Below are 27,490 nucleotides of genomic sequence, written 5' to 3' on the forward strand. Positions count from 1 at the left end.
CTCTTCTATCAACTATATCTGGTACGGATCCCACACCGGTGAGCAGTATTCAAGCAGTGGGCGAACAAGTGTACTGTAACCTACTTTCTTTGTTTTCGGACTGCATTTCCTTAGGATTCTTCCAATGAGTCTCAGTCTGGCATCTGCTTTACCGACGATCAACTTTATATGATCATTCCATTTTAAATCACTCCTAATGCCTACTCCCAGATAGTTTATGGAATTAACTGCTTCCAGTTGCTGACCTGCTATATTGTAGCTAAATGATAAAGGATCTTTCTTTAAATGTATTCGCAGCACATTACACTTGTCTACATTGAGATTCAATTACCATTCCCTGCACCATGCGTCAATTTGTAGCAGATACTCCTCCATTTCAGGACAATTTCCCATTGTTACAACCTCTCGATATACCACAGCATCATCCGCAAAAAACCTCAGCGAACTTCCGATGTTATACACAAGGTCATTTAAATATACTGTGAACAGCAACGGTCCTACGACACTCCCCAGCGGCACACCTGAAGTCACTCTTACTTCGGAAGAATTCTCTCCATTGATAATGACATGCTGCGTTCTGTTATCTAGGAACTCTTCAATACAATCACACAATTGGTCTGATAGTCCATACGCTCTTACTTTGTTCATTAAACGACTGTAGGGAACTGTATCAAACGCCTTGCGGAAGTCAAGAAACGCGGCATCTACCTGGAAACCCGTGTCTATGGCCCTCTGAGTCTCGTGGACGAATAGTACAAGTTGGGTTTCACACGATCGTCTTTTTCGAAACCCATGCTGATTCCTACAGAGTAGATTTCTAGTCTCCAGAAAAGTCATTATACTCGAACATAATACGTGTTACAAAATTCTACAACTGATCGACGTTAGAGATGTAATCAAATATCAGTAATAATACTCAAATTAATATTGTTCGTTCAATATTTTTCCGTAGTAGAAAATGAACATGAACAGTGTGCGAAACGTCGCGCAACTTTATCGCAAGAGGGACATTCAATAAGTTATCCTATTAAATTTTTTTCTGAAAGCTTGTTGGTTTTATTGAGCTTTCCAATACACCATTTTACACAGATTACGCGAAGTAACTTGGCCCCCTTCTTGCAGCGGTGTACCGTAGGTCTCTAGAAGAGTAGCGTTCCAAAATATTGGAAAAGCTCACAGGTCATCCCCGTTTTCAAGAAGGGACGTTGAACAGATGTGCAGAACTGTAGACATATGATGACAAGGAATCCACGACCGGAAATGTACTGTTGGGATGCAAAACAATTTCTAAAATCGGATCACTTTCAAATCTCCTGCTTCACGCTAAGCATACAGGCCGTGAAGAGGGCACAGTTACCAGTCCGTCTTGTACGCATGACATCACATACCATTTTCGTAGAACTGCAGTAACGGCTCAGAGAAACTGGTACATTGCACCTACTGTCGACTTTGAAGATGACTTCCTTCGTCAGGAAAAATAGCACGAGACATGCACTCGAAACACTGCCGATGTCATGGGCTCAGAACGCCCAGGACAGACATCATTGTCTTCGTTGATCCATTATGGATCGTGGGACGACGGCTGGCATGAACTTCTTGATGCAATAATTTATCAACAGCCGTATGATTTGTAGAAGTTTATTTTATTTTATGAACTTCTATGTGCTGCACATAGAAGTTCATAAAATAAAATAAACTTCTACAAATCGTACGGCTGTTGGTAAATTATTGCATCAAAGAGACATCATTGTCTCCGATGTATGCGTATTGTGGAGCGGGAGCTTTGAAAGTCATTCCATTAAGGAACTTATATTCGTATTACATCAAAACGGTACATTTCCGGAAATGAGATACTAACTAAAACTTTATCTACTAAATCCCGCCGGCCGCGGTGACCGAGCGGTTCTAGGCGCTTCAGTCTGGAACCACGCGGCTGCTACGGTCGCAGGTTCGAATTCTGCCTCGGGCATGGATGTGTGTGATGTCCTTAGGTTTAAGTAGTTCTAAGTCTAGGGGACTGATGACCTCCGATGTTAAGTCCCATTGTGCTTAGAGCCATTTGGACCATTTTCTTACTAAATCCCTTCTACAACTGCTAGAAGCCTGTAATAGGAAATGTGGAACTCTTTCTATAAACATACATACATTGATAGACAGTGAATGAAATCTTGTAATGCCTCTTTCTGTTAACTTTTCGATGCACATACAATGATCTGACAAAAGCCATGGGATACCCCCTAATATCGTGACAAACACGGCGTAATGCACATCTTCGACGTGGCATGGACTCAACAAGTCATTGGAAGTTCCCTGCAGAAATTCTGAAACATGCTACCTCAATAACCACCCGTAATTGCGAAAGTTTGTGCACGAACGGACCTCTCGATTATGTCCTGTCAGAGTTTCATGGAATTCCTGTCGGGCGATCTGGGTAGCCCAATCACTCACTCGAAATGTCGGAATGCTCTTCAAACCAATATCAAACAATTGTGGCCCTGTGACATGGTGCATTGTCATCCATAAAAATTCCATAATTGCTTGGGATCATGAAGTCCATGAAATTGGCTGCAAATTTTCTCCAAGTAGTCGAATATAACCATTTCCAATCAAAGATCGGTTCAGTTGGACCAGAGGATCCAGACCACTCCATGTAAACAAGCCCACACCATTAAGGGTCCACCACCGACTTGCACAGTGCCTTGTTGACAACTTGGGTCCATGGCTTCATGGGGTCTGCGCCACACTCGAACCCTACCATCAGCTCTTAGCACTGAAATCAGGACTCATATGACCAGATCACAGTCAGTTGTCTAGGGTCCAACGGATACGGTCACGAGCCCAGGAGGCGAGCTGTAGGCGATTTCGTGCTGTTAACAAAGGCACTCGCATCGGTAGTCTGCTGCCATAACTAGGATTGCCAACCACTCCCAAATATCGGGCCCGTCACTGTTACGACCTTCTTGTCCCGACATCCCGACAAGACACAATTTTGTCCCGATTTTGAAAGATGCTATTACGAGGTTGGCACAAGTACTGAGTAACGCCGTCCGTTAGCGCAACATGTAAATACAAGCTCATTTAGTTTTATTTATGTCAAAAAGTTTATTTTGACAAGGTCATCTCACAGGTGGCGCTGAACGTTGCATACTCCGCATAGACAATGCAAGCACCTTCCACATCTAGAGCCATCATTCCAGAAAATATCAGAATTCTCTAGTAGTACGGGGCTGGAACAATTTAAGTAGCGACAAGCGTAAGAATCCGGCAGTTCTCATTTGAAAAGCGATCTGATAAGACGATTCTTTCTAAACGTAATATGAAAAGCGATTGCAAATTAGTAATGTTTGAACTGTTTACTGCGGGTATATAAGGCGTGAAGTGTGGAGTAACGTATACTTCAATGACTAAAGTGTTATTGTGGGCTGTTTACCGTCTAATGAACTTATCTTATCACAACTTACGAAAATACCTAAGAATGGAAACAGAAAGTGTCTCTTTTCGGATGATTACACGAAATAGTGGCCTTTTGTCAAGAAAGGACTTACGGATCAGGAAGTGCTGTGTGAGATTTGTAGCTGTTTCATCTCCGTAAGTCACGGTGTGGCCTTGCGGTTCTAGGCGCTTCAGTCGGGAACCGCGTGACCGCTACGGTCGCAGGTTTGAATCCTGCCTCGGGCATGGATGTGTGTGATGTCCTTAGGTTAGTTTTAAGTAGTTCTAAGTTCTAGGGGGCTGTTGACCACAGATGTTAAGTCCCATAGTGATCAGAGCCTTTTGAACCATTTTCGAGCAGGCAGGTGTGAGGCATCACATCTCTACGAACAATCATATAAATACACTTGCGGTAGCACTGACATCAAAGCATATTTCTACATTCATGATTAAAGAAGACACCCAGGAAGAACTGCTCCTTTCTGCTGCAGAAGTAACAACAGCTTATAAAGTTGTCAAGCATCATCAGTCTTCCAGTTCTCTTGACTGTGCCGTAAAACTGAATGCCCCAATGTATCCTGACTCAACGTCAGCGCATAACAGCCTACAGCCAGGACCAAAGCTACAGTGATTGTTGAAAATATTCTTGCACCACTTTTCCTGTCAGAATGCATTAAACAATTGAAATAAGTTTCATTTTACGTCATAGCTACCGACGCACCTAACCACAAGACTGAAAAGATGTCTGCTTTAGTTGTTCAATGCTTTACTGAAACTGATGGAATCCAACAGAAGCTGTTGAAGTTTGATTCACTGAATAGAGAAACATCGGAGACAATTACAAAGTTTTGTCTAGACATTTTATGACAACTACAGATTCCAGGAGACAAATGAATCGCTATTTGTGGAGGCAGTATCAAAATCGCCCACCCGGTTTGCCGTGCGGTTTAACGCACGGCTTTCCGGAGTGGGAAGGAGCGCCTGGTCCCTGAAACGAATCCACCCGGCGGACTTTGGTTGAGGTCTGGTGTGCCGGCCAGGCTGTGGATGGTTTTTAGGCGCTTTTCCATCAGCCTCGGTGAATGTGGACTTGTTCCCCTTATTCCGCCTCAGCTACAGTATGTCGGGGGTGACCATCCGGGCCGCCACGCGCTGTTGCCTTTTTTCGGGGTGCACCCAGCCTCGTGATGCCAATTGAGGAGCTACTTGACCGAATAGTAGCGGCTCCGGTCAAAGAAAACCATCATAACGACCGGGAGAGCGGTGTGTTGACCACACGCCCATCCTATCCGCATCCTCAGCTGAGGATGACACGGCGGTCGGATGGCCCCGATGGGCCACTTGTGGCCTGAAGACGGAGTGCTTTTACACTATGTCGGCGATTGCTGCGCAAACAAGTTTTCCACATACGCGTACGCCACCATTACTCTACCACGCAAAAATAGGGGTTACACTCGTCTGGCGTGAGACGTTCCCTAGGAGGGTCCACTGGAGGCCGAACCGCACAATAACCCTTAAAGAGTGGTTCGGTGTGGGGCGCCGAAGGGGTGGACTGCGGTAGTCATCGTGGGGTTGTGGACCACAGCGGCTGCGGCGGGGACGGAGCCTCTCCATCGTTTCTAGGCCCGCGGTTAACATACAATACATACATACAATACAATACCAACATAGGAGGGCTTCATCGAGGTGGCCAGCCGAATATGTTTCACCGAATGGAAGAAGAACTAGGAAAAAATGTAGAAGGTATTGGATGCTCTGCCGATATTCTCCACAATAATATATCAGGCGTTGCTGGAGTCTTAACTGTCGACATTGAAATAATCGTCACGAAAATCTTTAATGAGTTTTCAATATACATGATAAGGTCAGAGAAGCTGAAAGAGTTATCTTTATACGTTGATGTCAGTCATTAAACTCTTCTATCTCACTCAGAAACAAGATGGCTGCCGTTAATGGCCGCAGTTGAGAGAATTGTTAAGCTCTGGATTCTATTAAACAATTTTTTGACGCCTAAGACAGGTCACATTAATTAACTTTAAATTCTTTCAGTAGTTCAATCAGTGAAATTTCCTTCATGTTTCTGCATTCAAACTTGGCTCTGTTCGAAAAAAGATTAAAAGGCGCGGTGAAAAATAAAGTCTCGATAGCTAAAATAAGAAATATATTAATCGACACTCAAAGATGTCTGAATGAAAGGAAAACTGCCTATTTTATAGACTTGCAAATTAAGGAGAATTTGAACAGATTACAGAATAGAAACCCTAACCAAGAAATAATTAATTTGATATCGTAATCTGAGGAACATAAAATGGCTTAATATACCATAGCATTTGTTTACTTAGAGAAATGGGCTATTTGTATTAATAAATGTGAAGTATTTGATTGGGTGAAGCTATCTGAAACCCCAGGTTGAGTGTTGAATGAAAACACTGTTACATACCTGACTAAAAATTGTGTAAATATTTCAGGTGACAATTTTTGTCGTACGTCCCACGTTGATCTCTGCGGTTATTTCACTCAGTGTTGCTTGTCTGTCAGCACTGACAACTTTAGGCGAACTCCGTTGCTCTCGGTCGTTAAGTGAAGGCCGTCGGCCACTGCGATGACCGTGGTGAGAGGTGATGTTTGAACTCTGATGTTTTCGACATACTCGTAACTCTGTGGATCGCAGAATACTGAATTCCCTAACGATTACGGATATTGTATGACCTATGCGTCTAGCTCCAACTACCATTCCGCATTCATAGTCTGTTAATAAATGTCGTGCGGCCATAATCACGTTGTAAACCTTTTGACACGAACCTCCTGAGTAAAAATGACAGCTCTCTCAATGCTCTGCCTTTTATATCTTGTGTACGCGATATTACCTCCATCTGTATATGTGCATATCGCTATCGCATGATTTTCGTTACCTCACTGTATACACATTCAAGGCCGGATTAAGGCGCAAGTGGCGTTATACGCCGCCTAGGGCCGTAGTTGGGAGGGGCGCCAGGGTCATTCAGGTGTAAAATTTAAATACAAGTTGTATCATAATTATTAGCGAAACCCGACACGGCTGAAAGTATACGATGGTAGAAGCTAAAGTTCTCCAGTAAACATGGGTCCGCAAGCGAGCCGTTTGTGAGACAACTTCGAATGTGAGGTTACTGGCCACCACTGAATTATGTATGAATTATTGTCATGGCTAGTACAAATGTTTGAAATTTAAGCTTTACGATTAAGTCCCGGTAGAATTGGGTTCAAATTTCACCAAAAACCTACCCGACAAGAAATAAAATACGACTTAAGCATACTACCTGGTACAATTAACTGTATACTCGTACTTTTTAAAAGAAGTACTCAAAAAATGGTTCAAATGGCTCTAAGCACTATGGGACTTAACATCTGAGTTAGCAGCCCCTAGACTTAGAACTACTTAAACCTAACTAACCTAAGGAGATGACACACATCCATGCCCGAGGCAGGATTTGAACCTGCGACCGTAGCAGCAGCGCGGTTCCGGACTGAAGCGCCTTGAACCGCTCGGCCACAGAGACCGGCGAAGAAGTACACCACATGGTGTCGTCACAATTGGAGGTATCACTGCACAAGTTTCTGCAGTCAGTTACGAATTATTTCAAACACCTTCGGATCATCTCTTAAATCTTCCGCTGCTCCATTTCTTCAACATTATCAACGGGATTGACGTACATGACGCTTCGGAGATGACCCCAGACAGAAATATCCAGATGACTGAGGTCAGGTGATCTTGCAGGCCAAGGTAAAGGCCTTGCTCGACCTGTCCGTCTTCGCGAGCCTTATATCATCGCCAACCGCGGTGGTCGAGCGGTTCTAGGCGCTTCAGTCCGGAGCCACGCGGCTGCTACGGTTGCAGGTTCGAATCCTGCCTCGGGCATGGATGTGTGTGATGTCCTTAGGTTAGATAGGTTTAGGTAGTTCTAAGTCTAGGGGACTGATGACCTCAGATGTTAAGTCCCATAGTGCTTAGAGCCATTTGAACCATTTGAACCTTATATCATCAGCAAAATGTGCATGTGCCCCCTCATACACGCATGTAGCTCAGTCCCCACCGTTGCACGAGGCAAGGTAATCCGTGGACGAAACTTCAGCTGAATTAAGTTAGGACTTAATCGATAAGTTAACATTTCAAATTAGTTCTAAGTTCTAGGCGACTGTTGACCTCAGAAGTTAAGTCGCATAGTGCTCAGAGCCGTTTGAACCATTTGAACTTATTAAACTGATTGTTCGTTATTTTTCACATCTGTCAACACCTGCTTTATTTGGGATTGGAATTATTATATTCTGTCTGAGGGTATTTCGCCTGTCTGATACATCTTGCTCAGCAGATGGTAGAACTTTGTCACGGCTGGCTCTCCGAAGGCTTATATTAGTTCTAATGGAATGTTGTCTACTCCCGGGGCCTTGTTTCGACTTAGGTCTTTTAGTGCTCTGTCAAACTCTTCACGCAGTATCTTATCTCCCATTTCATCTTCGTCTGCGTCCTCTTCCATTTCCATAATACAGTCCTCAAGTACATCACCCCTGTATAGAACCTCTATATACTCCTTCCACAATTCTGCTTCCCCTTCTTTGCTTAGTTATGGAGTTATCTGGGTCTCGTAACCACAAATTGGAAATTATCTCGCAAACTGCTGGTTTCTACCAGGGTTCCGTGCCTCAGTCTGTAAAAACGGAACGCTCATTGGATCGCTTTGTTGTCCACGTCTCTGTCTGTCCGGCTGTTAAGAACCATCTTTTCTCAGGAATGGATAGACGTATCAAGTTGAAATCTGTCACATGTTAAGGTCTACGATCCCTTGACAGCGTAAAAATTTTAAGTTTCTAAGTCAATGCAATCAAAATACATTTATGTCATATTTTGATGTTCGAAAACTCTCGTCGAAACTAAAGGGTGCTTTCAGTGACCTAGAATCATGAAATTTGCAAAGATGCACACTTTCGTACTATAAGAAAAGGAAAAAATCCGAAAATTGCTAATTTTTAATTATATAACACGAACAATTTTTTTGTCTTTTTATCCATCTGTCTGACTCCCCGTCTGTTAAACCCCGTTTTCTCGTGAACGTTTTGGCGTAATAAATTCAGATCTACGTCACTAAGATCTGTGGTTCCTAGCCGGAGTAAAAAAATTGAGCTTGTAAGTCAGCACAATCAAAAGATTCAGCCATTTGTGTCACGTACTTTGATACTGGCAAATTCATATCAAGAATGAGATTTTCACTCTGCAGCGGAGTGTGCGCTGATGTGAAACTTCCTGGCAGATTGAAACTGTGTGCCGGACCGAGACTCGAACTCGGGACCTCTGCCTTTCGCGGACAAGTGCTCTACCAACTGAGCTACCCAAGCACGACTTACGTCCCGTCCTCACAGCTTTACTTCCGCCAGTACCTCGTCTCCTACCTTCCATCCTTTACAGAAGCTCTGCTGCGAACCATGCAGGACCAGCACTCCTGAAAGAAAGGATATCGCAGGGACATGTTTCACATCAGCGCACATTCCACTGCAGAGTGAAAATATTCTGGAAACGTCCCCTAGGCTGTGGCTAAGCCATGTCTCCGCAATATCCTTTCTTTCAGGAGTGCTAGTTCTGCAAGGTTCGCAGAAGAGCTTCTGTAAAGTTTTGAAAGTAGGAGACGAGGTGCTGGCAGAAGTAAAGCTGTGAGTCGTGCTTGGGTACCTCAGTTGGTAGTGCACTTGCCCGCGAAAGGCAAAGATCCCCAGTTTGAGTCTCTGTTCGACACAGTTTTAATCTGCCAGAAAATTCATATCCAAACCGATAGGGTACTTCCCGTAGACGAAGAATCATGCAATTTGGCAAGAAGCAAGGTTTCAGAGTGCAAGCAAAGTAAAAATTATCTGAAAATTGTTAAACTGTAATTAAATCACACGAAAAATCTTTTTGGCCATTAGTACCTTCATTGCATCCATCATCAGTCAAAAACATAATAGACGATTATTGCTGCTTGCAAACATGAACTGTAAATTGTAGTCACGTTTTACTAAGCAAATAAAAATATTTCATTAAATCTTCTATGTCTATGTATATGAACTCATGTCCCCTGCTGACTTCATTTCGTATGTCCGGGTTACACTGCGAAACTACTGTACTGATTTTATACAGTCTTGGAATTCCCGGGGCCGGTATCTTGAAAGTATCTATACAGAAAAAAGGCAAAAATCATTGAGGTTCTCGATCTCAGGTTGGATGAACCCACAGTGCACAACTCCTACTCGCTGTTGGCCAGTTTCTTATTGTAACGATTATAGGTAAATGTCGTGTGAATCATAGCTTGATGCCTATCTTTTTTCGTCTGACCGCGTTTCACTGATGGGAATATCAGCTTGAACTGGTTCTGTCACCAGCACAAACTCAAGCCCAAGTCCACTGTGTGAAAATCACAAGCATTACTATTAAGCTACGGAGGGGAATTATTATATTTAAGATAACAGTAAAATGCTTATGTTTGTATATTATTAGCCAGCAAGGCATTTCCACAAATAAATTGCACTAATTGTTCCCAAGAGAACAAGAGAATACCGGGCGCTTCATCAAATTTGAGTGATATACATAACCCGATATATATATATATATATATATATATATATATATATATATATATATATATATATATATATATGTGTGTGTGTGTGTGTGTGGGGATGAAATGAAGGTGAGTAGGACAACACAACACCCAGTCCCTGAGCGGAGAAAATCTCCGACTCAGCCAGGAATCGAACTCGGGCCCTTAGGATTGACATTTGTCTCGCTAACCACCGGGGACGGACATTTCAGTGATGAAGAATACGCCGTTTAACGGGCACAGAAGCTTGCGCGCCTGAGCGATACAGATAGCCGTACCCTAGGTGCAACCACAACGGAGGGGTATCTGTTGAGAGGCCAGACAAACATGTGGTTCCTGAAGAGGGGCACCAGCCTTTTCAGTAGTTGCAGGGGCAACAGTCTGGATGATTGACTGATCTGGCCTTGTAACACTAACCAAAACAGCCTTGCTGTGCTGGTACTGAGAACGGCTGAAAGCAAGGGGAAACTACAGCCGTAATTTTTCCCGAGGGCATGCAGCTTTACTGTATGGTTAAATGATGATAGCGTCCTCTTGGGTAAAATATTCCGGAGGTAAAATAGTCCCCCATTCTGATCACCAGGCGGGGACTACTCAGGAGAACGTTGTTATCAGGAGAAAGTAAACTGGCGTTCTACGGATCGGAGCGTGGAATGTCAGATCCCTTAATCGGGCAGGTAGGTTAGAAAATTTAAAAAGGGAAATGGATAGGTTAAAATTAGATATAGTGGGAATTAGTGAAGTTCGGTGGCAGGAGGAGCAAGACTTCTGGTCAGGTGAATAAGGTTTATAAATACAAAATCAGATGGGGTAATGCAGAGTAGGTTTAATTATGAATAAAAAGTAGGAATGTGGATAAGGTGTTATGAGAAGCATAGGGGACGCATTATTGTAACTAAGGTAGACATGAAGCCCACATCCACAACAGTAGCACAAGTTTACATGACAACTAGCTCTGCAAATGATGAAGAGATTGAAGAAATGCATTATGAGATAAAAGAAATTATATAGTTAAGGGAGATGAAAAATTAATACTAATAGGATACTGCAATTTGATAGTAGGAAAAGAAAGAGAAGAAAAAATAGTAGGTGAATATGGACCACGGGAAAGGAATGAAAGAGGAAGCCACCTGGTAGAATTTTGCACAGAGCATGATTTAATCATAGCTGACACTTGGTTTGAGTCTCATGAAAGAAGATTCGATACGCGGACGAGATCTCGAGACTCCGGAAGGTTTCAGACTGATTATGTGATGGTAAGACAGAAATTTCAGAACAAGGTTTTAAACTGTAGGACATTTCGAGGGGCAGATGTGGACTTTGTGTACAATTTATTGATTACGAACTGTAGATTAAAACTGAAGAAACTGCAAAATAGTTAAGTATTTAAGGAGACCTGGATAAACTGAAAGAATCTGAGGTTGTAAAGAGTTTCAGAGGAAGCATTAGACAATGATTAACAAGAAGAAGGGAAGGCAATACAATAGAACAAGAATAGATAGCTTTGAGAGATGAAATAGTGAAGGCAGAAGAGGATTAAGTAGGTAAAAAGACGAGGGCTAGTAGAAGACCTTGCGTAACAGAACAAATATTGAATTTAATTGATGAAAGGGCAAAATATAAAAACGCAGTAAATGAAAGAGGCAAAAACGAATACAAACGTCTCAAAAATGAGATCGCCAGGAAGTGCAAAATGGCTAAGCAGGGATGGCTAGAGGACTAATGTAAGGATGTAGAGGCATGTATCACTAGGGGTAAGATAGATACTGCCTACAGGAAAATTATAGAGGCCTTTGGAAAAAGAAAAACACTTGTATGATTATCAAGAGCTCAGATGGAAACCTAAGTCTAAGCAAAGAAGGGGAAGCAGAATTGTGGAAGGAGTATATAGAGGTTCTATACAGGGGTGATGTACTTGAGGACTGTATTATGGAAATGGAAGAGGACGCAGACGAAGATGAAATGGGAGATAAGATGCTGCGTGAAGAGTTTGACAGAGCACTAAAAGACCTAAGTCGAAACAAGGCCCCTGGAGTAGACAACATTCCATTAGAACTAATATAAGCCTTCGGAGAGCCAGCCGTGACAAAGTTCTACCATCTGCTGAGCAAGATGTATCAGACAGGCGAAATACCCTCAGACAGAATATAATAATTCCAATCCCAAAGAAAGCAGGTGTTGACAGATGTGGAAAATAACGAACAATCAGTTTAATAAGTTCAAATGGTTCAAACGGCTCTGAGCACTATGCGACTTAACTTCTGAGGTCAACAGTCGCCTAGAACTTAGAACTAATTTAACCTAACTAACCTAAGGACATCACACACATCCATGCCCGAGGCAGGATTCGAACCTGCGACCGTAGCGGTCTCGCGGTTCCAAAATGTAGCGCCTAGAACCGCACGGCCACTCAGGCCGGCAGTTTAATAAGTCACGCTGCAAAATACTAACACGAATTCATTACAGACGAATGGAAAAACTGGTAGAAGCCGACCTCGGGAAAGATCAGTTTGGATCCCGTAGAAATATTGCAACACGTGACGCAATACTGACCCTACGACTTATCTTAGAGGCTAGATTAAGAAAAGGCAAACCTACGTTCCTAGTATTTATAGACTTAGAGAAAGCTTTTGACAATGTTGACTGGAATACTCTCTTTCAAATTCTGAAGGTGGCAGGGGTAAAATAGAGGAAGCGAAAGGCTATTTACAGTTTCTACAGAAATCAGATGGCAGAGAAAGAGTCGATGAAAGGGAAGCAGTGGTTGGGAAGGGAGTGAGACAGGGTTGTAGCCTATCCCCGATGTTATTAAATCTGTATATTGAGCAAGCAGTGAAGGAAACAAAAGAAACATTCGGAGTAGGAATTAAAATCCTCGGAGAAGAAATAAAAACTTTGAGGTTTGCCGATGACATCGTAATTCTATCAGAGACAACAAAGGACCTGGAAGAGCAGTTGAATGGAATGGACAGTGTCTTGAAAGGAGGATATAAGATGAACATCAACAAAAGCAAAATGAGGATAATGGAATGTAGTCGAATTAAGTCGGGTGATGCTGAGGGAATTAGATTAGGAAATGAGACACTTAAAGTAGTAAAGGAGTTTTGGTATTTGGAGAGCAAAATAGCAGATGATGGTGGAAGTAGAGAGGATATAAAATGTAGACTGGCAATGGCAAGGAAAGCGTTTCTGAAGAAAAGAAATTTGTTAACATCGAGTATAGATTTAAGTGTCAGGAAGTCGTTTCTGAAAGTATTTGTACGGAGTCTAGCCATGTATGGAAGTGAAACATGGACTATAAATAGTTTAGACAAGAAGAGAATAGAAGCTTTCGAAATGTGGTGCTACAGGAGAATGCTGAAGATTAGATGGGTAGATCACATAACTAATGCGGAGGTGTTGAATAGGATTGGGGAGAAGTTTGTGGCACAACTTGACTAGAAAAAGGGATCGGTTGGTAGGACATGTTCTGAGGCATCAAGGTATCACCAATTTAGTACTGGAGGGCAGCGTGGAGGGTAAAAATCGTAGAGGGAGACCAAGAGATGAACACACTAAGCAGATTCAGAAGGATGTAGTTTGTGGTAGGTACTGGGAGATGAAGAAGCTTGCACAGGATAGAGTAGCATGGAGAGCTGCTTCAAATCAGTCTCTGGACAGAAGACCACGACAACAACAAACAGTGCCCGCCGGTGTGGCCGTGCGGTTCTAGGCGCTTCAGTCTGGAACCGCGTGACCGCTACGGTCGCAGGTTCGAATCCTGCTTCGGGCATGGATGTGTGTGATGTCCTTAGGTTAGTTAGGTTTAAGTAGTTCTAAGTTCTAGGGGACTGATGACAACAGATGTTAAGTCCCATAGTGCTCAGAGCCATTTGAACCATTTTTTGAACAACAAACAGTGTATGACAAAGTTAAGTCTTTTCACTGACATAGTGATTCCCCACTTACATTTTAACATAGCCAAGCGATGTATATCGGGCAAGGCAACTAGTGTGACGTCACAAGTTCGTTGTGTGGAAAGGGGGGGAGGGAGTGGGTAGCGTATTTCCCGTGAGGCCCGAAGACCTGGCAGGTGACGCCGACTGTGGTGTTGCAGACCCGACGGACAACCCGAAGCTGCGGCCGTACCCTGACTGGTCGTGGCACGACCTGTCGCTGCTGGAGGGCGCCAACGCGTCCGTCGAGGCGCCGGTCATCGTGTCGCCGTTCCGCGTGCGCGCTGACGAGTGCGGCCGGCTGTGGGTGCTGGACACCGGCATCGCAGACATCCTGGGCGGCGCCGCCACCAGGGTGCTGCGGCCGCCCGCGCTGCTCGTCTTCGACCTCAACACCGACACCTTCATCCGGCAGATCACCTTCCCAAAAGAGGTGAGCACTCCATTCGAAACAGCTACTTGCTGAAACCTGAAACTGGTGTTGCGTTAGATTCGCGGGGAGGTGGTTCGAACCTTGATACCAAATACACTACTGGCCATTAAAATTGCTACACCACGGAGATGACGTGCTACAGACGCGAAATTTAACCGACACGAACAAGATGCTGTGATACGCAAATGATTGGCTTTTCAGAGCATTCACACAAGGTTGGCGCCGGTGGCGACACCTACAACGTGCTCACATGAGGAAAGTTTCCAACCGATTTCTCAAACAGCAGTTGACCGGCGTTGCCTGCTGAAACATTGTTGTGATGCCTCGTGAAGGAGGAGAAATACGTACTATCACGTTTCCGACTTTGATAAAGGTCGGATTGTAGCCTATCGCGATATTGTTGCTCGTGTTGGTCGAGATCCAATGACTGTTACCAGAATATGGACTCGGTGGGCTCAGGAGGGTAATACGGAACGCCGTGCTGGATGCCAACGACCTCGTATCACTAGCAGTCGAGATGACAGGCATTATATCCGCATGGCTGTAACGGATCGTGCAGCCACATCTCGATGCCTCAGTCAACAGATGGGGACGTTTGCAAGACAACACCATCTGCACGAACAGTTCGACGACGTCTGCAGCAGCATGGACTATCAGCTCGGAGACAGTTGCTGCGGTTACGCTTGACGCTGCATCACAGACAGGAGCGCCTACGATGGTGTACTCAACGACGAACCTGATTTCACGAATGGCAAAACGTCATTTTTTCGGATGAATTCAGGTTCTGTTTACAGCATCATGATGGTCGCATCCGTGTTTGGCGACATCGCGGTGAACGCACATTGGAACCGTGTATTCGTCATCGCCATACTGGCGTGTCACCTGGTGTCATGGTATGGGGTGCCGTTGGTTACACGTTTCGGTCACCTCTTGTTCGCATTGACGGCACTTTGAACAGTGGACGTTACATTTCAGATGTGTTACGACACGTGGCTCTACCCTTCATTCCATCCCTGCGAAACCGTACATTTCAGCAGGATAATGCACGACCGCATGTTGCAGGTCCTGTAGGACCTTTCTGGATACAGAAAATGTTCGACTGCTGCCCTGGCCAGCACGTTCTCCAGATCTCTCACCAATTGAAAACGTCTGGTCAATGGTGGCCGAGCAACTGGCTCGTCACAATACGCCAGGAGGACAAGGGTTCAGAAAGTTCAATTGCTTAAAAAAGTGTTCAACTAAAAATGCTTGTGTAAATCGTCTTCCATATTTTGTAATTCGAAATGCCACAATAGTCAGCCTTGTTGTAACAAAAATTAACATTCACAAGGTAACCATTTTCACGTTTTTCACTAATATGGAATATTGCTCATTACAATCACATTGGAATGCAAAAATGTTTAAAATACATAAATTTACAATAAATACAAACTATTTCAATAAATTTCTAAGCTGACTTTTTTTTTAATGAATACGGTTTTAACAGTTGGTATGGGTACATCCTAAGATTTGCCAACGTCTCTTGGTAAAAGTTCTAAATCTATGCATATAATAAGAAATTTCGGACTTTTACCAACCGTGATGGCAAGTCTTAGGTTTCACCACTTAATTATAGGATTTACCAATCACTTTACTTTTACAGTATCGTACATATTCCGGACTCTGTCTAATCGTAAAGTTTTTGCCCTCTACAGCTCTCTGACGCACCACGGCGGTCATGTTTTAACACATTTTCTATCACCCAGTACCTTCTTCTGGTCAGTGTTTTCCACATATTTCTTTCCTCGTCGACTGTGCGGAAACCCCCTCATTTTTACCTTATCAGTCCACTTAATTTTCAGTATCCTTGTCTAACACCACAGCTCAAATGCAGTTTTCTCTTTTCTGCTTTTCCCACAGTCCAAGTTCACTTTTGGAAGTAATGTCAGTTTCTAATGTTCGGATGACGCAACTCGGGTAAAGCATGGTTAGAATGTATGTGCTTGGTCTCTGCTAGCTGCCTTCTGCTCCTGTGAGCGTCACTATCGCCGTTTCAGAGACAGCCACATTAGTCGAGAGTGAAACGTGTAAAACAGAGTTAGAAGCTATTTGTTTGGTGTGCTCATCTTTGCAGGTCGACCTCTTTGTGAAAGTCGCTATCACTGTTTTGCTAACAGTCGCGTTTTGGACGGTGAAACACTGACAGACAGTGACATTCGCAGGACAAAGAGGTCAACCAGGACACACAGTACATTTTATCCCAACTTCACACGTGTAGCATCACCCAAGCATTAAAAATTGGTATAATTCGAAAGCAGATGATCACCTGGCATTTAAGATGTTATAAAAATACGAAGGGTTGGATATCTACATGTTAATATATAAAAATTAAGTTTTCAAAGGAGACGCCGAGTAAATCGAGGCCGGTGCATGGCTGGCATATATAGGGTGTATCAAAACGAATCATCCGATTTAAAAAATCATACCTATTATGTTGCTTGACTTAAGGTGTACGGCTGCAGTATGGGAACAATTTGAAAATCGCGTTTACATATGCCGTGCATCTCAAAGGGGGCATATTCAATACCTATGAAAAGATATGACGCCGCACGGGGTAGGCGTGCGGTCTAGGGCGTCTTGTCACGGTTCGTGCGGCTTGCCTCGTGGGAGGTTCGAGTCCTCCCTCTGGCATCGGTGTGTGTGTGTTGTCCTTCGTGTAAGCCAGTTTAATTTACACTACTGGCCATTCAAATTGCTACACCAAGAAGAAATGCAGATGATAAACGGATATTCATTGGACAAATATATTATACTAGAACTGACGTGTGATTACATTTTCACGCAATTTGAGTGCATAGATCCTGAGAAATCAGTACCCAGAACAACCACCTCTGGCCGTAATAACGGCCTTGATACCCCTGGGCATTGAATCAAACAGAGCTTGGATGGCGTGTACAGGTACAGCTGCCCAGGCAGCTTCAACACGATACCACAGTTCATCAAGAGTAGTGACTGGCGTATTGTAACGAGCATTGGCCAGACGTTTTCAGTTGGTGAGAGATCTGAAGAATGTGCTGGCCAGGGCAGCAGTCGAATATCTTCTGTATCCAGAAAGGCCCGTACAGGACCTGCAACATGCAGTCATGAATTATCCTGCTGGAATGTAGGGTTCCGCAGGAATCGAATGAAGGGTAGAGCCACGGGTCGTAACACATCTGAAATGTAACGTCCACTGTTCAAAGTGCCGTCAATGCGAACAAGAGGTGACCGAAAAATGGTTCAAACGGCTCTGAGCACTATGGGACTTAACTTCTGAGGTCATCAGTCCCCTAGAAATTAGAACGTCGTCGAAATGTTCGTGCAGCTGGTTGCTGTCTTGCAAATCTGTTGACTCAGGGATCGAGACGTGGCTGCACGATCCGTTACAGCCATGCGGATAAGATGCCTGTCATCTCGACAGCTAGTGATACGAAGCCGTTGGGATCCAGCACGGCGTTCCGTATTACCCTCCTGAACCCACCGATTCCATATTCAGCTAACAGTAATTGAATCTCGATCAACGCGAGCAGCAATGTCGCGATACTATAAACCGCAGTCGCGATGGGCTACAATCCGATATTTATCACAGTCGGAAACGTGATGGTACGCATTTCTCCTCCTTACACGAGGCATCACAACAACGTTTCACCAGGCAACGCTGGTCACCTGCTGTTTGTGTATGAGAAATCGGTTGGAAACTTTCCTCATGTCAGCACGTTGTTGTTGTCGCCACCGGCGCCAACCATGTGTGAATGCTCTGAAAAGCTAATCATTTGCATATAACAGCATCTTCTTCCTGTCGGTTAAATTTCGCGTCTGTACCACGTCATCTTTGTGGTGCAGCAATTTTAATGGCCGGTAGTGTAGATTAATTAGTGCGTAAGCCTAGGGGCCGATGACCTCAGCTGTCTGGTCCCATAGTCCTTACCACAAATTTCCAAAATTTTCCAAAAGGTATGACAAGAAACTTTTTAGTTATCTGTTCATCAAAAAACAAAATTCATTGTATGTTTATTAGTTTCAGAAAAATGTAGACGTGCCAAATCACATGATTCTTTTTTATACAACCTGTATTATGCTTTTATTAAGGTTAGCCTAATCGTCACAGCACAGCGTTAAATAACTTTGAGTACACAGACTTTAGCCCGCCCGGCTAGCCGTGCGGTCTAACGCACTGCTTCCCGAGCGGGAAGGCTAGCCACAGAAACAAGATGAATTCAGTCAATCATCTCCATACAGATGATAGTTCCCCTCACCCTTGGTTTTATTTGTGTGGAAAGACCAACCTGTCTATGGTAACAAGAGTGAACTAATTTCAGTAGGTAACATTTCCATTGAGTGCGCTTCATATATTGACCAGAGGGCAGCAGTTAATTTAATTGGGAAGCTGCCTACAGTTTTAGCTGAAAAAGTGTTTCTGGTGTGCGGTTTACATTTATATAAAGTGGCTGGTCTCTTAAGCTTCTAGATTGGAGATTTTAAATCAACTTCTTTACTTTATGCTCCATCTCTTACGTACTTGTTAAAGTTCAAAACAATATTTCCACCAAGGAGATAAACGTTTGTCAAAATTAAGATATTGCCACATAACAACTGACAGATTTCGGCATGGAAGCCAATTTCCAAGTGATACTAAGAAGTAGCAAAATGTATCAGCTGTGATAATCTCGCGAATCTGAATAGAGCACGTCTCTCCGACAAGTATCCATAACCTTTTTTAAAAATTTCGTTTTACTGGTTACAGGCAAAGATTTTTGAACAGATGTAATATAAAATTACATTAGTTAAATCGCCACCCAAATATTGTGTACAGTTATGAGATAATGAGGCTTAAAAAAAGGCATTTGTCAGCCTTCACAAATAGAGTTTAAGGTACACTTAATGAAACTTAATTATATAAATGTAACTGTACAGCTGTGTGGGATGATGAACCAAAAAAGTGCGTTCGTTTGATTACATCACTAGAGTATAAAGAAACAATTACTAATACAAACCTTTTTCATATGTACGGAAAATCGAACGATTTGTAGATAATGTTAACAGGAGTCAAAAAGTTATTATTTTTCATCAAACCAATATTCCCATAGTTATCGCTACTTTTCTGCACCTTGCTCACGACACGACAAAACATCAAACATACAAGTTACAAACATTACATAGAGCTTTCTCCTCTAAACGAAGCTCGTTGGTCACAAAATGCAGGAAAAGTGTCAGTCGTGAACCAAACGAAGTGATCCACTACGTAGTAGGAGAAAGTGTTGTAACTAGTGTAACGTTCTTTTATGAAATGTGAAATGAGAAATTTTACGATTACGTTGAATGAACTCTGAACTGTGGAATGGATACAGAACTCGAATTGTCGTCTTGCGTGTTGTAGCTGCAAGTGATGTGCTTACTCTGTGTTATTGTTAGCAAAACATTACACGAACTGATTGGGCAATGCAACTCCCAACACCAATATCGAAATACAGTCATTACAAAATACATTCAGCCCCTTAGGCAATGAATCATCTGACCCTGTTCAAAACTGATAAGTTTGGTCCCTATGCACATAACAAATAAATTAAGTGGTCTTACATCTAAAGCAGCAACGGAGTAACGCGATATATTCTGGTCTCTCATAAAAAATATGTATATGCTAACTACAGGCTCAGCAGTGTGCATTGCTGGCCATAATACTTGAAATGCACTGCAAGTTCATTTGGCTGATAAACGAGAACATTTAAGAAAATTCAACTTCTTTAAAAAATATATGACTTGGACTGAGAGGCGGTACTGATTATGGTGAATTACTAAAACTCAGTTTTTTAGCAAAATTATATCTAGTTAAGTTTGGCTTTTCAATAACATCTGATAGTTGAAGCTACATTACTCACAACTGATTCATAAACAATGAGATTTAAACAGCAAGTATTATCTAACTTCATTAATCCAACATAAATGCAGATCATGAATTTACACATAGCTGTGTTAACAAATCTTAAAAGCTTCCTGGCAGATTAAAACTGTGTGCCCGACCGAGACCCGAACTCGGGACCTTTGACTTTCGCGGGCAGAAGTAAAGCTGTGAGTACCGTGCGTGAGTCGTGCTTCGGTATCTCAGATAGTAGAGCACTTGCTCGCGAAAGGCAAAGGTCCCGAGTTCGAGTCTCGGTCGGGCACACAGTTTTAATCTGTCAGGAAGTTTCATATCAGCGCACACTCCGCTGCAGAGTGAAAATCTCATTCTGAAATCTTAAAAGCATTACAAAAATGAAATACCTAACTAGTCCTTTTCTCAATACAGTTTACGTACATTCTTATGTTACTCAACAATTGCAAATTATCAGCCAACTCATCTATACTAACGCGCTGGCAGAAACAGAAATCATACTTATTTAATAATTTCTTTTCCTTATTTCCACGAAGACTTCTGCTTCCATGTTCGACAATGTTTACTTTCCTACATTAATCTAAATCTTGGTGGCTTCACACAGCACACCACAGAAACTGCTTACTCCATCGTCTTTCCCTCACAGACAGCTACCTACGACTAAGCGTCAGCGCTCTCTTGCTCCAACAAAACAGTACAGTATCTTTGCTCTGCGGTCGCGCACAGTCAACGATCCGCATTATCGAGCCTATCAGAGACATTCATCGTTAATAGTACGCTAGTTTCATTTTTATTTATTAATATTCTTATCTATTCTGATGCCACGTACGATTGTGTCCCAGTATACTCCTTTCACAGGAACACTTCTCTGACTTTCGCTTCTAGGCAGTCCTGTATTTAAAGTTTAATATATTTTCTTATTTCATTTTAAAATGGTGGCGTTCACTTTTTATGTGCTGCAGTCTTTTTCAGAAATTGCAAAAATTATTACGAAAACTTAAGGTTTTCCCAAATGTGAAAACATGCTCCGAGGTACAACATGATAGTTTATAAAGGAACAAATATGCTATTGAAATTTAAAAGCGTTGCAATCGAGAAAATCTTCTCAATATTGTATTTAATCATTACATTACTATTCTACTGCACACCTATACGCAGTAAGTGAAATCAAATTAAGCAGAAGTGTTAAGAAAAACCAGTTAGAAGTTAAATACATTTCGAAATAGAAGCTATTGGAAACTAAAACCAATTTCCTGTTTCAAGACAGGTAAGATTATTAAGACATTAAAGAAACTCAGTTCGTTTGCAAGTATCACATGTTCCATGATAAAAGAATTTTTTCTATTTCCGAGTACAAGATGCTACACGGCCGACGAAGTATGTCTTAATTATTGACACGTTGTATACGTAGTTCTAAAGACGTATAACATTTTAGTTACCATTAAAATTCTAAAATTCTACACCTGAAGAATTAACAATGTGTTTCAAATACGTAGCTGTAATGTATTATACAGCAGATAAATGTGTAGGACGCGAAATATTTACAAATGCTGTACAAAACAATCTCGTGTCTAACAACAACAGAAATTGTAGAAAACGGCAGAAACTGCTTGCGTCGGTCCCTAGCGTGCATTCATTTATATGATCCTAAAAATCAGTCACTAACGGACCAAACAGCGTCATGTGTTCCTAGGCACAACCCTCTAGATACAACATCCTCCACTACAATTTCTGTTAATTTCACTGTAGGTACGTGGTGAAACATTAGTATCTCGAGAAAAATACTTATTTAGCATTTCTTTCAGTAATTATTTGTTTCTGCTGCCTAGCATTAATGACAGATATTCTTGTGCGTAAGGATACAGATGTAAACAATAAAGAATTTACAATACTGAAAGTAATTATATCCTAAAAGTAAACATATAAAACATACATTCATAACCATAGAACACTGAAATAACTAAATAAGTGACATGTTGATTTATAATGGGGCACAATGTAATGGAACTTGTACTGGTGATCAGTTTACTTTAGGAGTGTCAAATATGAACAGCTACTGAATGGGCAAACTGTCTTCAAGCATCCTCCATTTCTTGATACTACTAAAGAATGACTGATTACAAATTCAAGTTTTGTTGAATTGTGCTCCACTATATGTCGATGTGTCATTTATTTACTTATTTTGGTGTTCTATGATTATGAAAGCGTTTTTTGTATATATATAGTATTACCAAATAATTTCTTTGAGTATAAATTATTTGCTCTGTACTTTTGCACGATTATGCAGAACAATATGTTTGTTAGCAGTGCTAGACAACGGACTAATGACTCGAAACATAGGTCGCAAGAATAATAAGTGAAACAAAACGCAAATAAAAGTATTTTTGTCATTTAATGATAAATAAGAAAAGTGCATCTAACTGTAAAGGTTCCTTTAAAGAGACGAATGAAGTAGCAATACCGGGTAGTTATTATTAAACTGACAGTGTTCCGAGTGCTGCAGTATAGGCTATATACATCGCAGGACATTGAAACGTCGTAGGTATGTTCACTAATCTGTGCGCTCGCAGAGTATGCTGAAAAAATAATCGTCCAACTTTCTGCCACCAGGTGAAAATATGGCGCTGTAAGTAGGCAAATCGTGAAATGTTTATCCTGTTTTGACGTCAGTACGCTGTCTGCCGTTTGACGACGCATGTTGATTGCTTTTGTAAAGTGACTGTTGGTGTAAAGGGTTAAGAAGGTTGATGTTTTCGGTACGAAACGCAGTGGCTGTTGAGAAGAAAGACCGTGCTCTGCAGCCGAAGTCGTTTGTGAGAAAGGCACCAATGGCAGCAATGCATTTCGGCAATATTGCCGACAGAAAAAGTTGCGAAGAGGCCTCAAGTCAATACATGGGCTAAAGAATATGACCAAGAAATTTGAAGAAACGGTTAAACTGGAGGTCCACAGGGGCATGGCAGTTGTTGATGAAGTTGAGGGGACTGATGACCTCAGCAGTTAAGTCCCATAATGCTCAGAGCCATTTGATGACGTTGCTAATAGCTGTAGCCGATCGTGCAGCACACTCTTCAAATTCTACAGCCGGTGCGGGAAGTGTCTCTACCCTGGTCAACAGTTCAAAAGATTATGTGGAGCATTTTATACTGGTATCCATACAAGATTCAGACTGTGCACCAAATGAAGCCCCAAAATAGGGTACAACGTCGTGACTGTGCCCATCGTTTTTTTGGCACGCGTGGAAATGGATGACATGTGACCCAGGAATATTCGTTAAACAGACGAGGCAGAATTTACTCTGCACGGTGCCCTGAATGCACAGAACTGTCGCATATTGGGTTGAACTCCGCCACATGTTGTGCAGGAACATCCTCTGGTGGTGTGGTTTCACAATTTCCTTCATTCTCTGTCCGTTTTTCTTAGAGAGAGCCTCTTAGGTGTGCAGCTACACCTGCACGTTATGAGAAACTCCTTGAGTTGGATGTGATTCCAGCTTTGCTTGAACTCAACTGTGTCCACACCACTATTTTCATGTCGGATGGGGCTACACCACATGCTACTTGCCAGGTGAATGATTTGCTTCTTTAACGACCGCATCATCCTAGACAATTTCGAGATGTGAGGGCATCCAGATCTCCCGACTTAAACCCATATGACTTCTAGTTGTGGGATGATTCTTCAATTTCTCCAGACGAAATAAATCTCGGGTGAACAGCCTGGTTGTTGTTGTTGTGGTGTTCAGTCCAGAGACTGGTTTCATGCAGCTCTCCATGCTACTCTATCCTGTGCAAGATTCTTCGTCTCCCAGTACCTACTGCAATCTACATCCTTCTGAATCTGTTTAGCGCATTCATCTCTTGGTCTCCCTCTGCGATTTTTACCCTCCACGCTGCCCTCCAATACTAAATTGGCGATCCCTTGATGCCCCAGAATATGCCCTACCAGCCGATCCCTTCTTCTAGTCAAATTGTGCCATAAATTTATCTTCTCTCCCATTCTATTCAATACCTCCTCATTACTTATGTGATCTACCCATCTAATCTTCAGCATTCTTCTGTAGCACCACATTTCGAAAGCTTCTATTCTCTTCTTGTCTAAACTATTTATCGTCCATGTTTCACTTCCATACATGGCTACACTCCATACAAATACTTTCAGAAACGACTCCCTACACTTAAATCTACACTCGATGTTAAAAATTTCTCTTCTTCAGAAATGATTTCTGTGGTGTCACCGCCAGACACCACACTTGCTAGGTGGTAGCCTTTAAATCGGCTGCGGTCCGTTAGTATACGTCGGACCCGCGTGTCGGCCACTGTCAGTGATGGCAGACCGAGCGCCGCCACACGGCAGGTCTAGAGAGACTTACTAGCACTCGCCCCAGTTGTACAGCAGACTTTGCTGGCGATGCTACACTGACAAATACGCTCTCATTTGCCGAGACGATAGTTAGCATAGCCTTCAGCTACGTCATTTGCTACGACCTAGCAAGGCGCCATTACCAGTTTATATTGAGATTGTTATTAATGTATCAACAAGAGCGATGTTCTCCAATTATGGATTAAAGTTAAGTATTACATCATCTACGTACTTTATTTGCAATTCTCAAGACATTGTCCTGTTCCAGACCTCACGCCGGTCTGCGTGAGCTTAAACGCGTGCCTTTCGGCTACCTCCGAGTGGCTTGGCTGTCTTGCCAAGTCACAACAATTTCCTTGCCATTGCCAGTCTACATTTTATATCCTCTCTACTTCGACCATCATCAGTTATTTTGCTCCCCAAATAGCAATACTCATTTACTACTTTAAGCGTCTCCTTTCCTAATCTAATTCCCGCAGCATCACCCGATTTAATTCGACCTGATGATGGCAACGTGGTCGATTGCCGAAATATTGTGTCCTATGCACACTCATACAAGCCTGTTCTCCCGAGATTTATTTCGTCAAAGACTCTTTCTGATCTGAAGGATGGTATACGCCGAAATATCTTTCTTATTATACTGTATGCTCTGCGAGCAACTGCCGACCATGCCGTATTACGAATGCAGCATGTTACAATACCGAAAAGATGTAAATTGTGACTATATCCTAATAAACGTGCCAGAACCACCGTTATCATGTGTCTGACCGTTCCTCCCCTTTTCCTGTACCAACATCACATTCTGACGGCCTGCATCGCCACATTTTCACCTGGTGGAAGAAAGTGGAACTATTATTTTTTTTCAGCAAACTCCGCTAGAGCACCGATTGACGAATATGCCTGCGATGTGTCAGCGTCCTGCGATGTATACAGCCTGCACGGCAGCATTCGGAAGACCGCCACTTTCAAAATTATTTTTTTAAAAAGTGGAACTATTCAGGGAGCTAGAGCTACATCTACATTTATACTCCGCAAGCCACCCAACGGTGTGTGGCGGAGGGCACTTTACGTGCCACTGTCATTACCTCCCTTTCCTGTACTAGCCGCGTATGGTTCGCGGGAAGAACGACTGCCGGAAAGTCTCCGTGCGCGATCGAATCTCTCTAATTTTACATTCGTGATCTCCTCGGGAGGTATAAGTAGGGGGAAGCAATATATCCGATACCCCATCCAGAAACACACCCTCTCGAAACCTGGACAGCAAGCTACACCGCGATGCAGAGCGCCTCTCTTGCAGAGTCTGCCACTTGAGTTTGCTAAACATCTCCGTAACGCTATCACGCTTACCAAATAACCCTGTGACGAAACGCGCCGCTCTTCTTTGGGTCTTCTCTACCTCCTCTGTCAACCCGACCTGGTACGGATCCCACACTGATAAACAATATTCAAGTATAGGTCGAACGAGTGTTTTGTAAGCCACGTCCTTTGTTGATAGACTACATTTTCTAAGGACTCTCCCAATGAATCTCAACCTGGCACCCGTCTTGCCAACAATTAATTTTTAAAACGATGTTCAGAGTAACTGATGTTGGATGGGCATCGATACTCTCCAGCATCAAATTTCTGCCGGTCTCTGTGGCCGATCGGTTCTAGGCGCTTCAGTCCGGAACCGCGCTGCTGCTACGGTCGCAGGTTCGAATCCTGCCTCGGGCATGGCTGTGTGTGATGCCCTTGAGCCGTCGGCACACGGACCTTGCTGCCGAACGTCAACGTTGAGCGTGCCAATTTCAACGTGCTGCTGAATGCTCAGGAACGGTGCCACTTGTGCATACAGTACGTGGGCCCCAGCGTTGTATACGGTATCGCGACGCACTCTAGCGGCAGTTGTGGGATGTTTCCAGTTCGTAAATCACACTGTTTTCTTAACGGGCACGCGTAAAATTCCCACGTTAGCTCTATTAAAACGCACATTTCCTGCATCGTCCACGAAAAGGAAAGTACCATGTCCAATAAATAAGGACACAGGCTTATAAAAGTTCCATTACAAAAAGTGCGGTACCAATTTGGTTCTTGGTTATTTCATCATTCCCACATTTTAGTAAAACCCCAAGGTCAGTCTTACATGAGGACTGTTCCTACCCCCAGTTGCAGAATCTTTGCAACATGTGAATTACGAAGCGTAAAAGAAAAAGGAGCAAAATATCTTTATACAAGTAGCGCAAGCTGCCCTGTAGATTAAGCCAATCGAACAAAGTCACCCCTCAAAAAATGGTTTACATAACATCAAATATTATAATATATACTTATATTAAGCTAATAATAAAGTATCAGAACCCAATTGAAACGCGAATGTTAAGAAAGAAAAAAAATACGAAAGCGTCGAGACGCGAACCGCCACCCCCAATCAACACACCAGTAGAGGACCCTAACGCTACTCATTACGCTACACGAACAACATTGGAGCTAATTACAATTATTGTATCTCAACAGTTGCTGAAAACCTTAATCGTAGATATGTTACTAACTGAAATTTAACTATAGGAAGTTGTACCAAGAACAACGCGTTTTGGGTGGATCTTCAGTGTGTCGCTGCCTTCAAACAGCCTACTCTCATAACACGCAAATTACAATACTTTTTTTGCCACGAATATGATGTTTGTCATTATTTTATTGGAACGAATCACACAGTTAACAAAGAGTTTTCCAGTGATTCTCAATTTGCTGGTGCTCAGAAACGGCATTTATGCATATAGGCTTGAAATGAATGCCAATATGGCGCCCCCATAACTCTGTACTGAAGGGAGACGGCGTGCGTGTGACGTTGTTGGCGTTGTGC

At 42.7% G+C, this 27,490-nt stretch overlaps 1 protein-coding gene across 1 annotated transcript in view; it reads left to right on the forward strand.

Annotated features, from left to right (window-relative positions):
- The window catches only part of LOC126418860 (protein yellow-like), a 108,485-nt gene that overhangs the window by 64,246 nt on the left and 16,749 nt on the right, over nucleotides 1-27,490 (forward strand). Inside the window, exon 3 of the mRNA XM_050085852.1 lies at nucleotides 14,134-14,405. Within this exon, the coding sequence (XP_049941809.1) occupies nucleotides 14,134-14,405 (272 nt within the window). The remainder of the gene's footprint in view (nucleotides 1-14,133; nucleotides 14,406-27,490) is intronic.

This window comes from Schistocerca serialis, chromosome 9, assembly GCF_023864345.2.
Source record: "Schistocerca serialis cubense isolate TAMUIC-IGC-003099 chromosome 9, iqSchSeri2.2, whole genome shotgun sequence".
NCBI lineage: Eukaryota > Metazoa > Arthropoda > Insecta > Orthoptera > Acrididae > Schistocerca > Schistocerca serialis.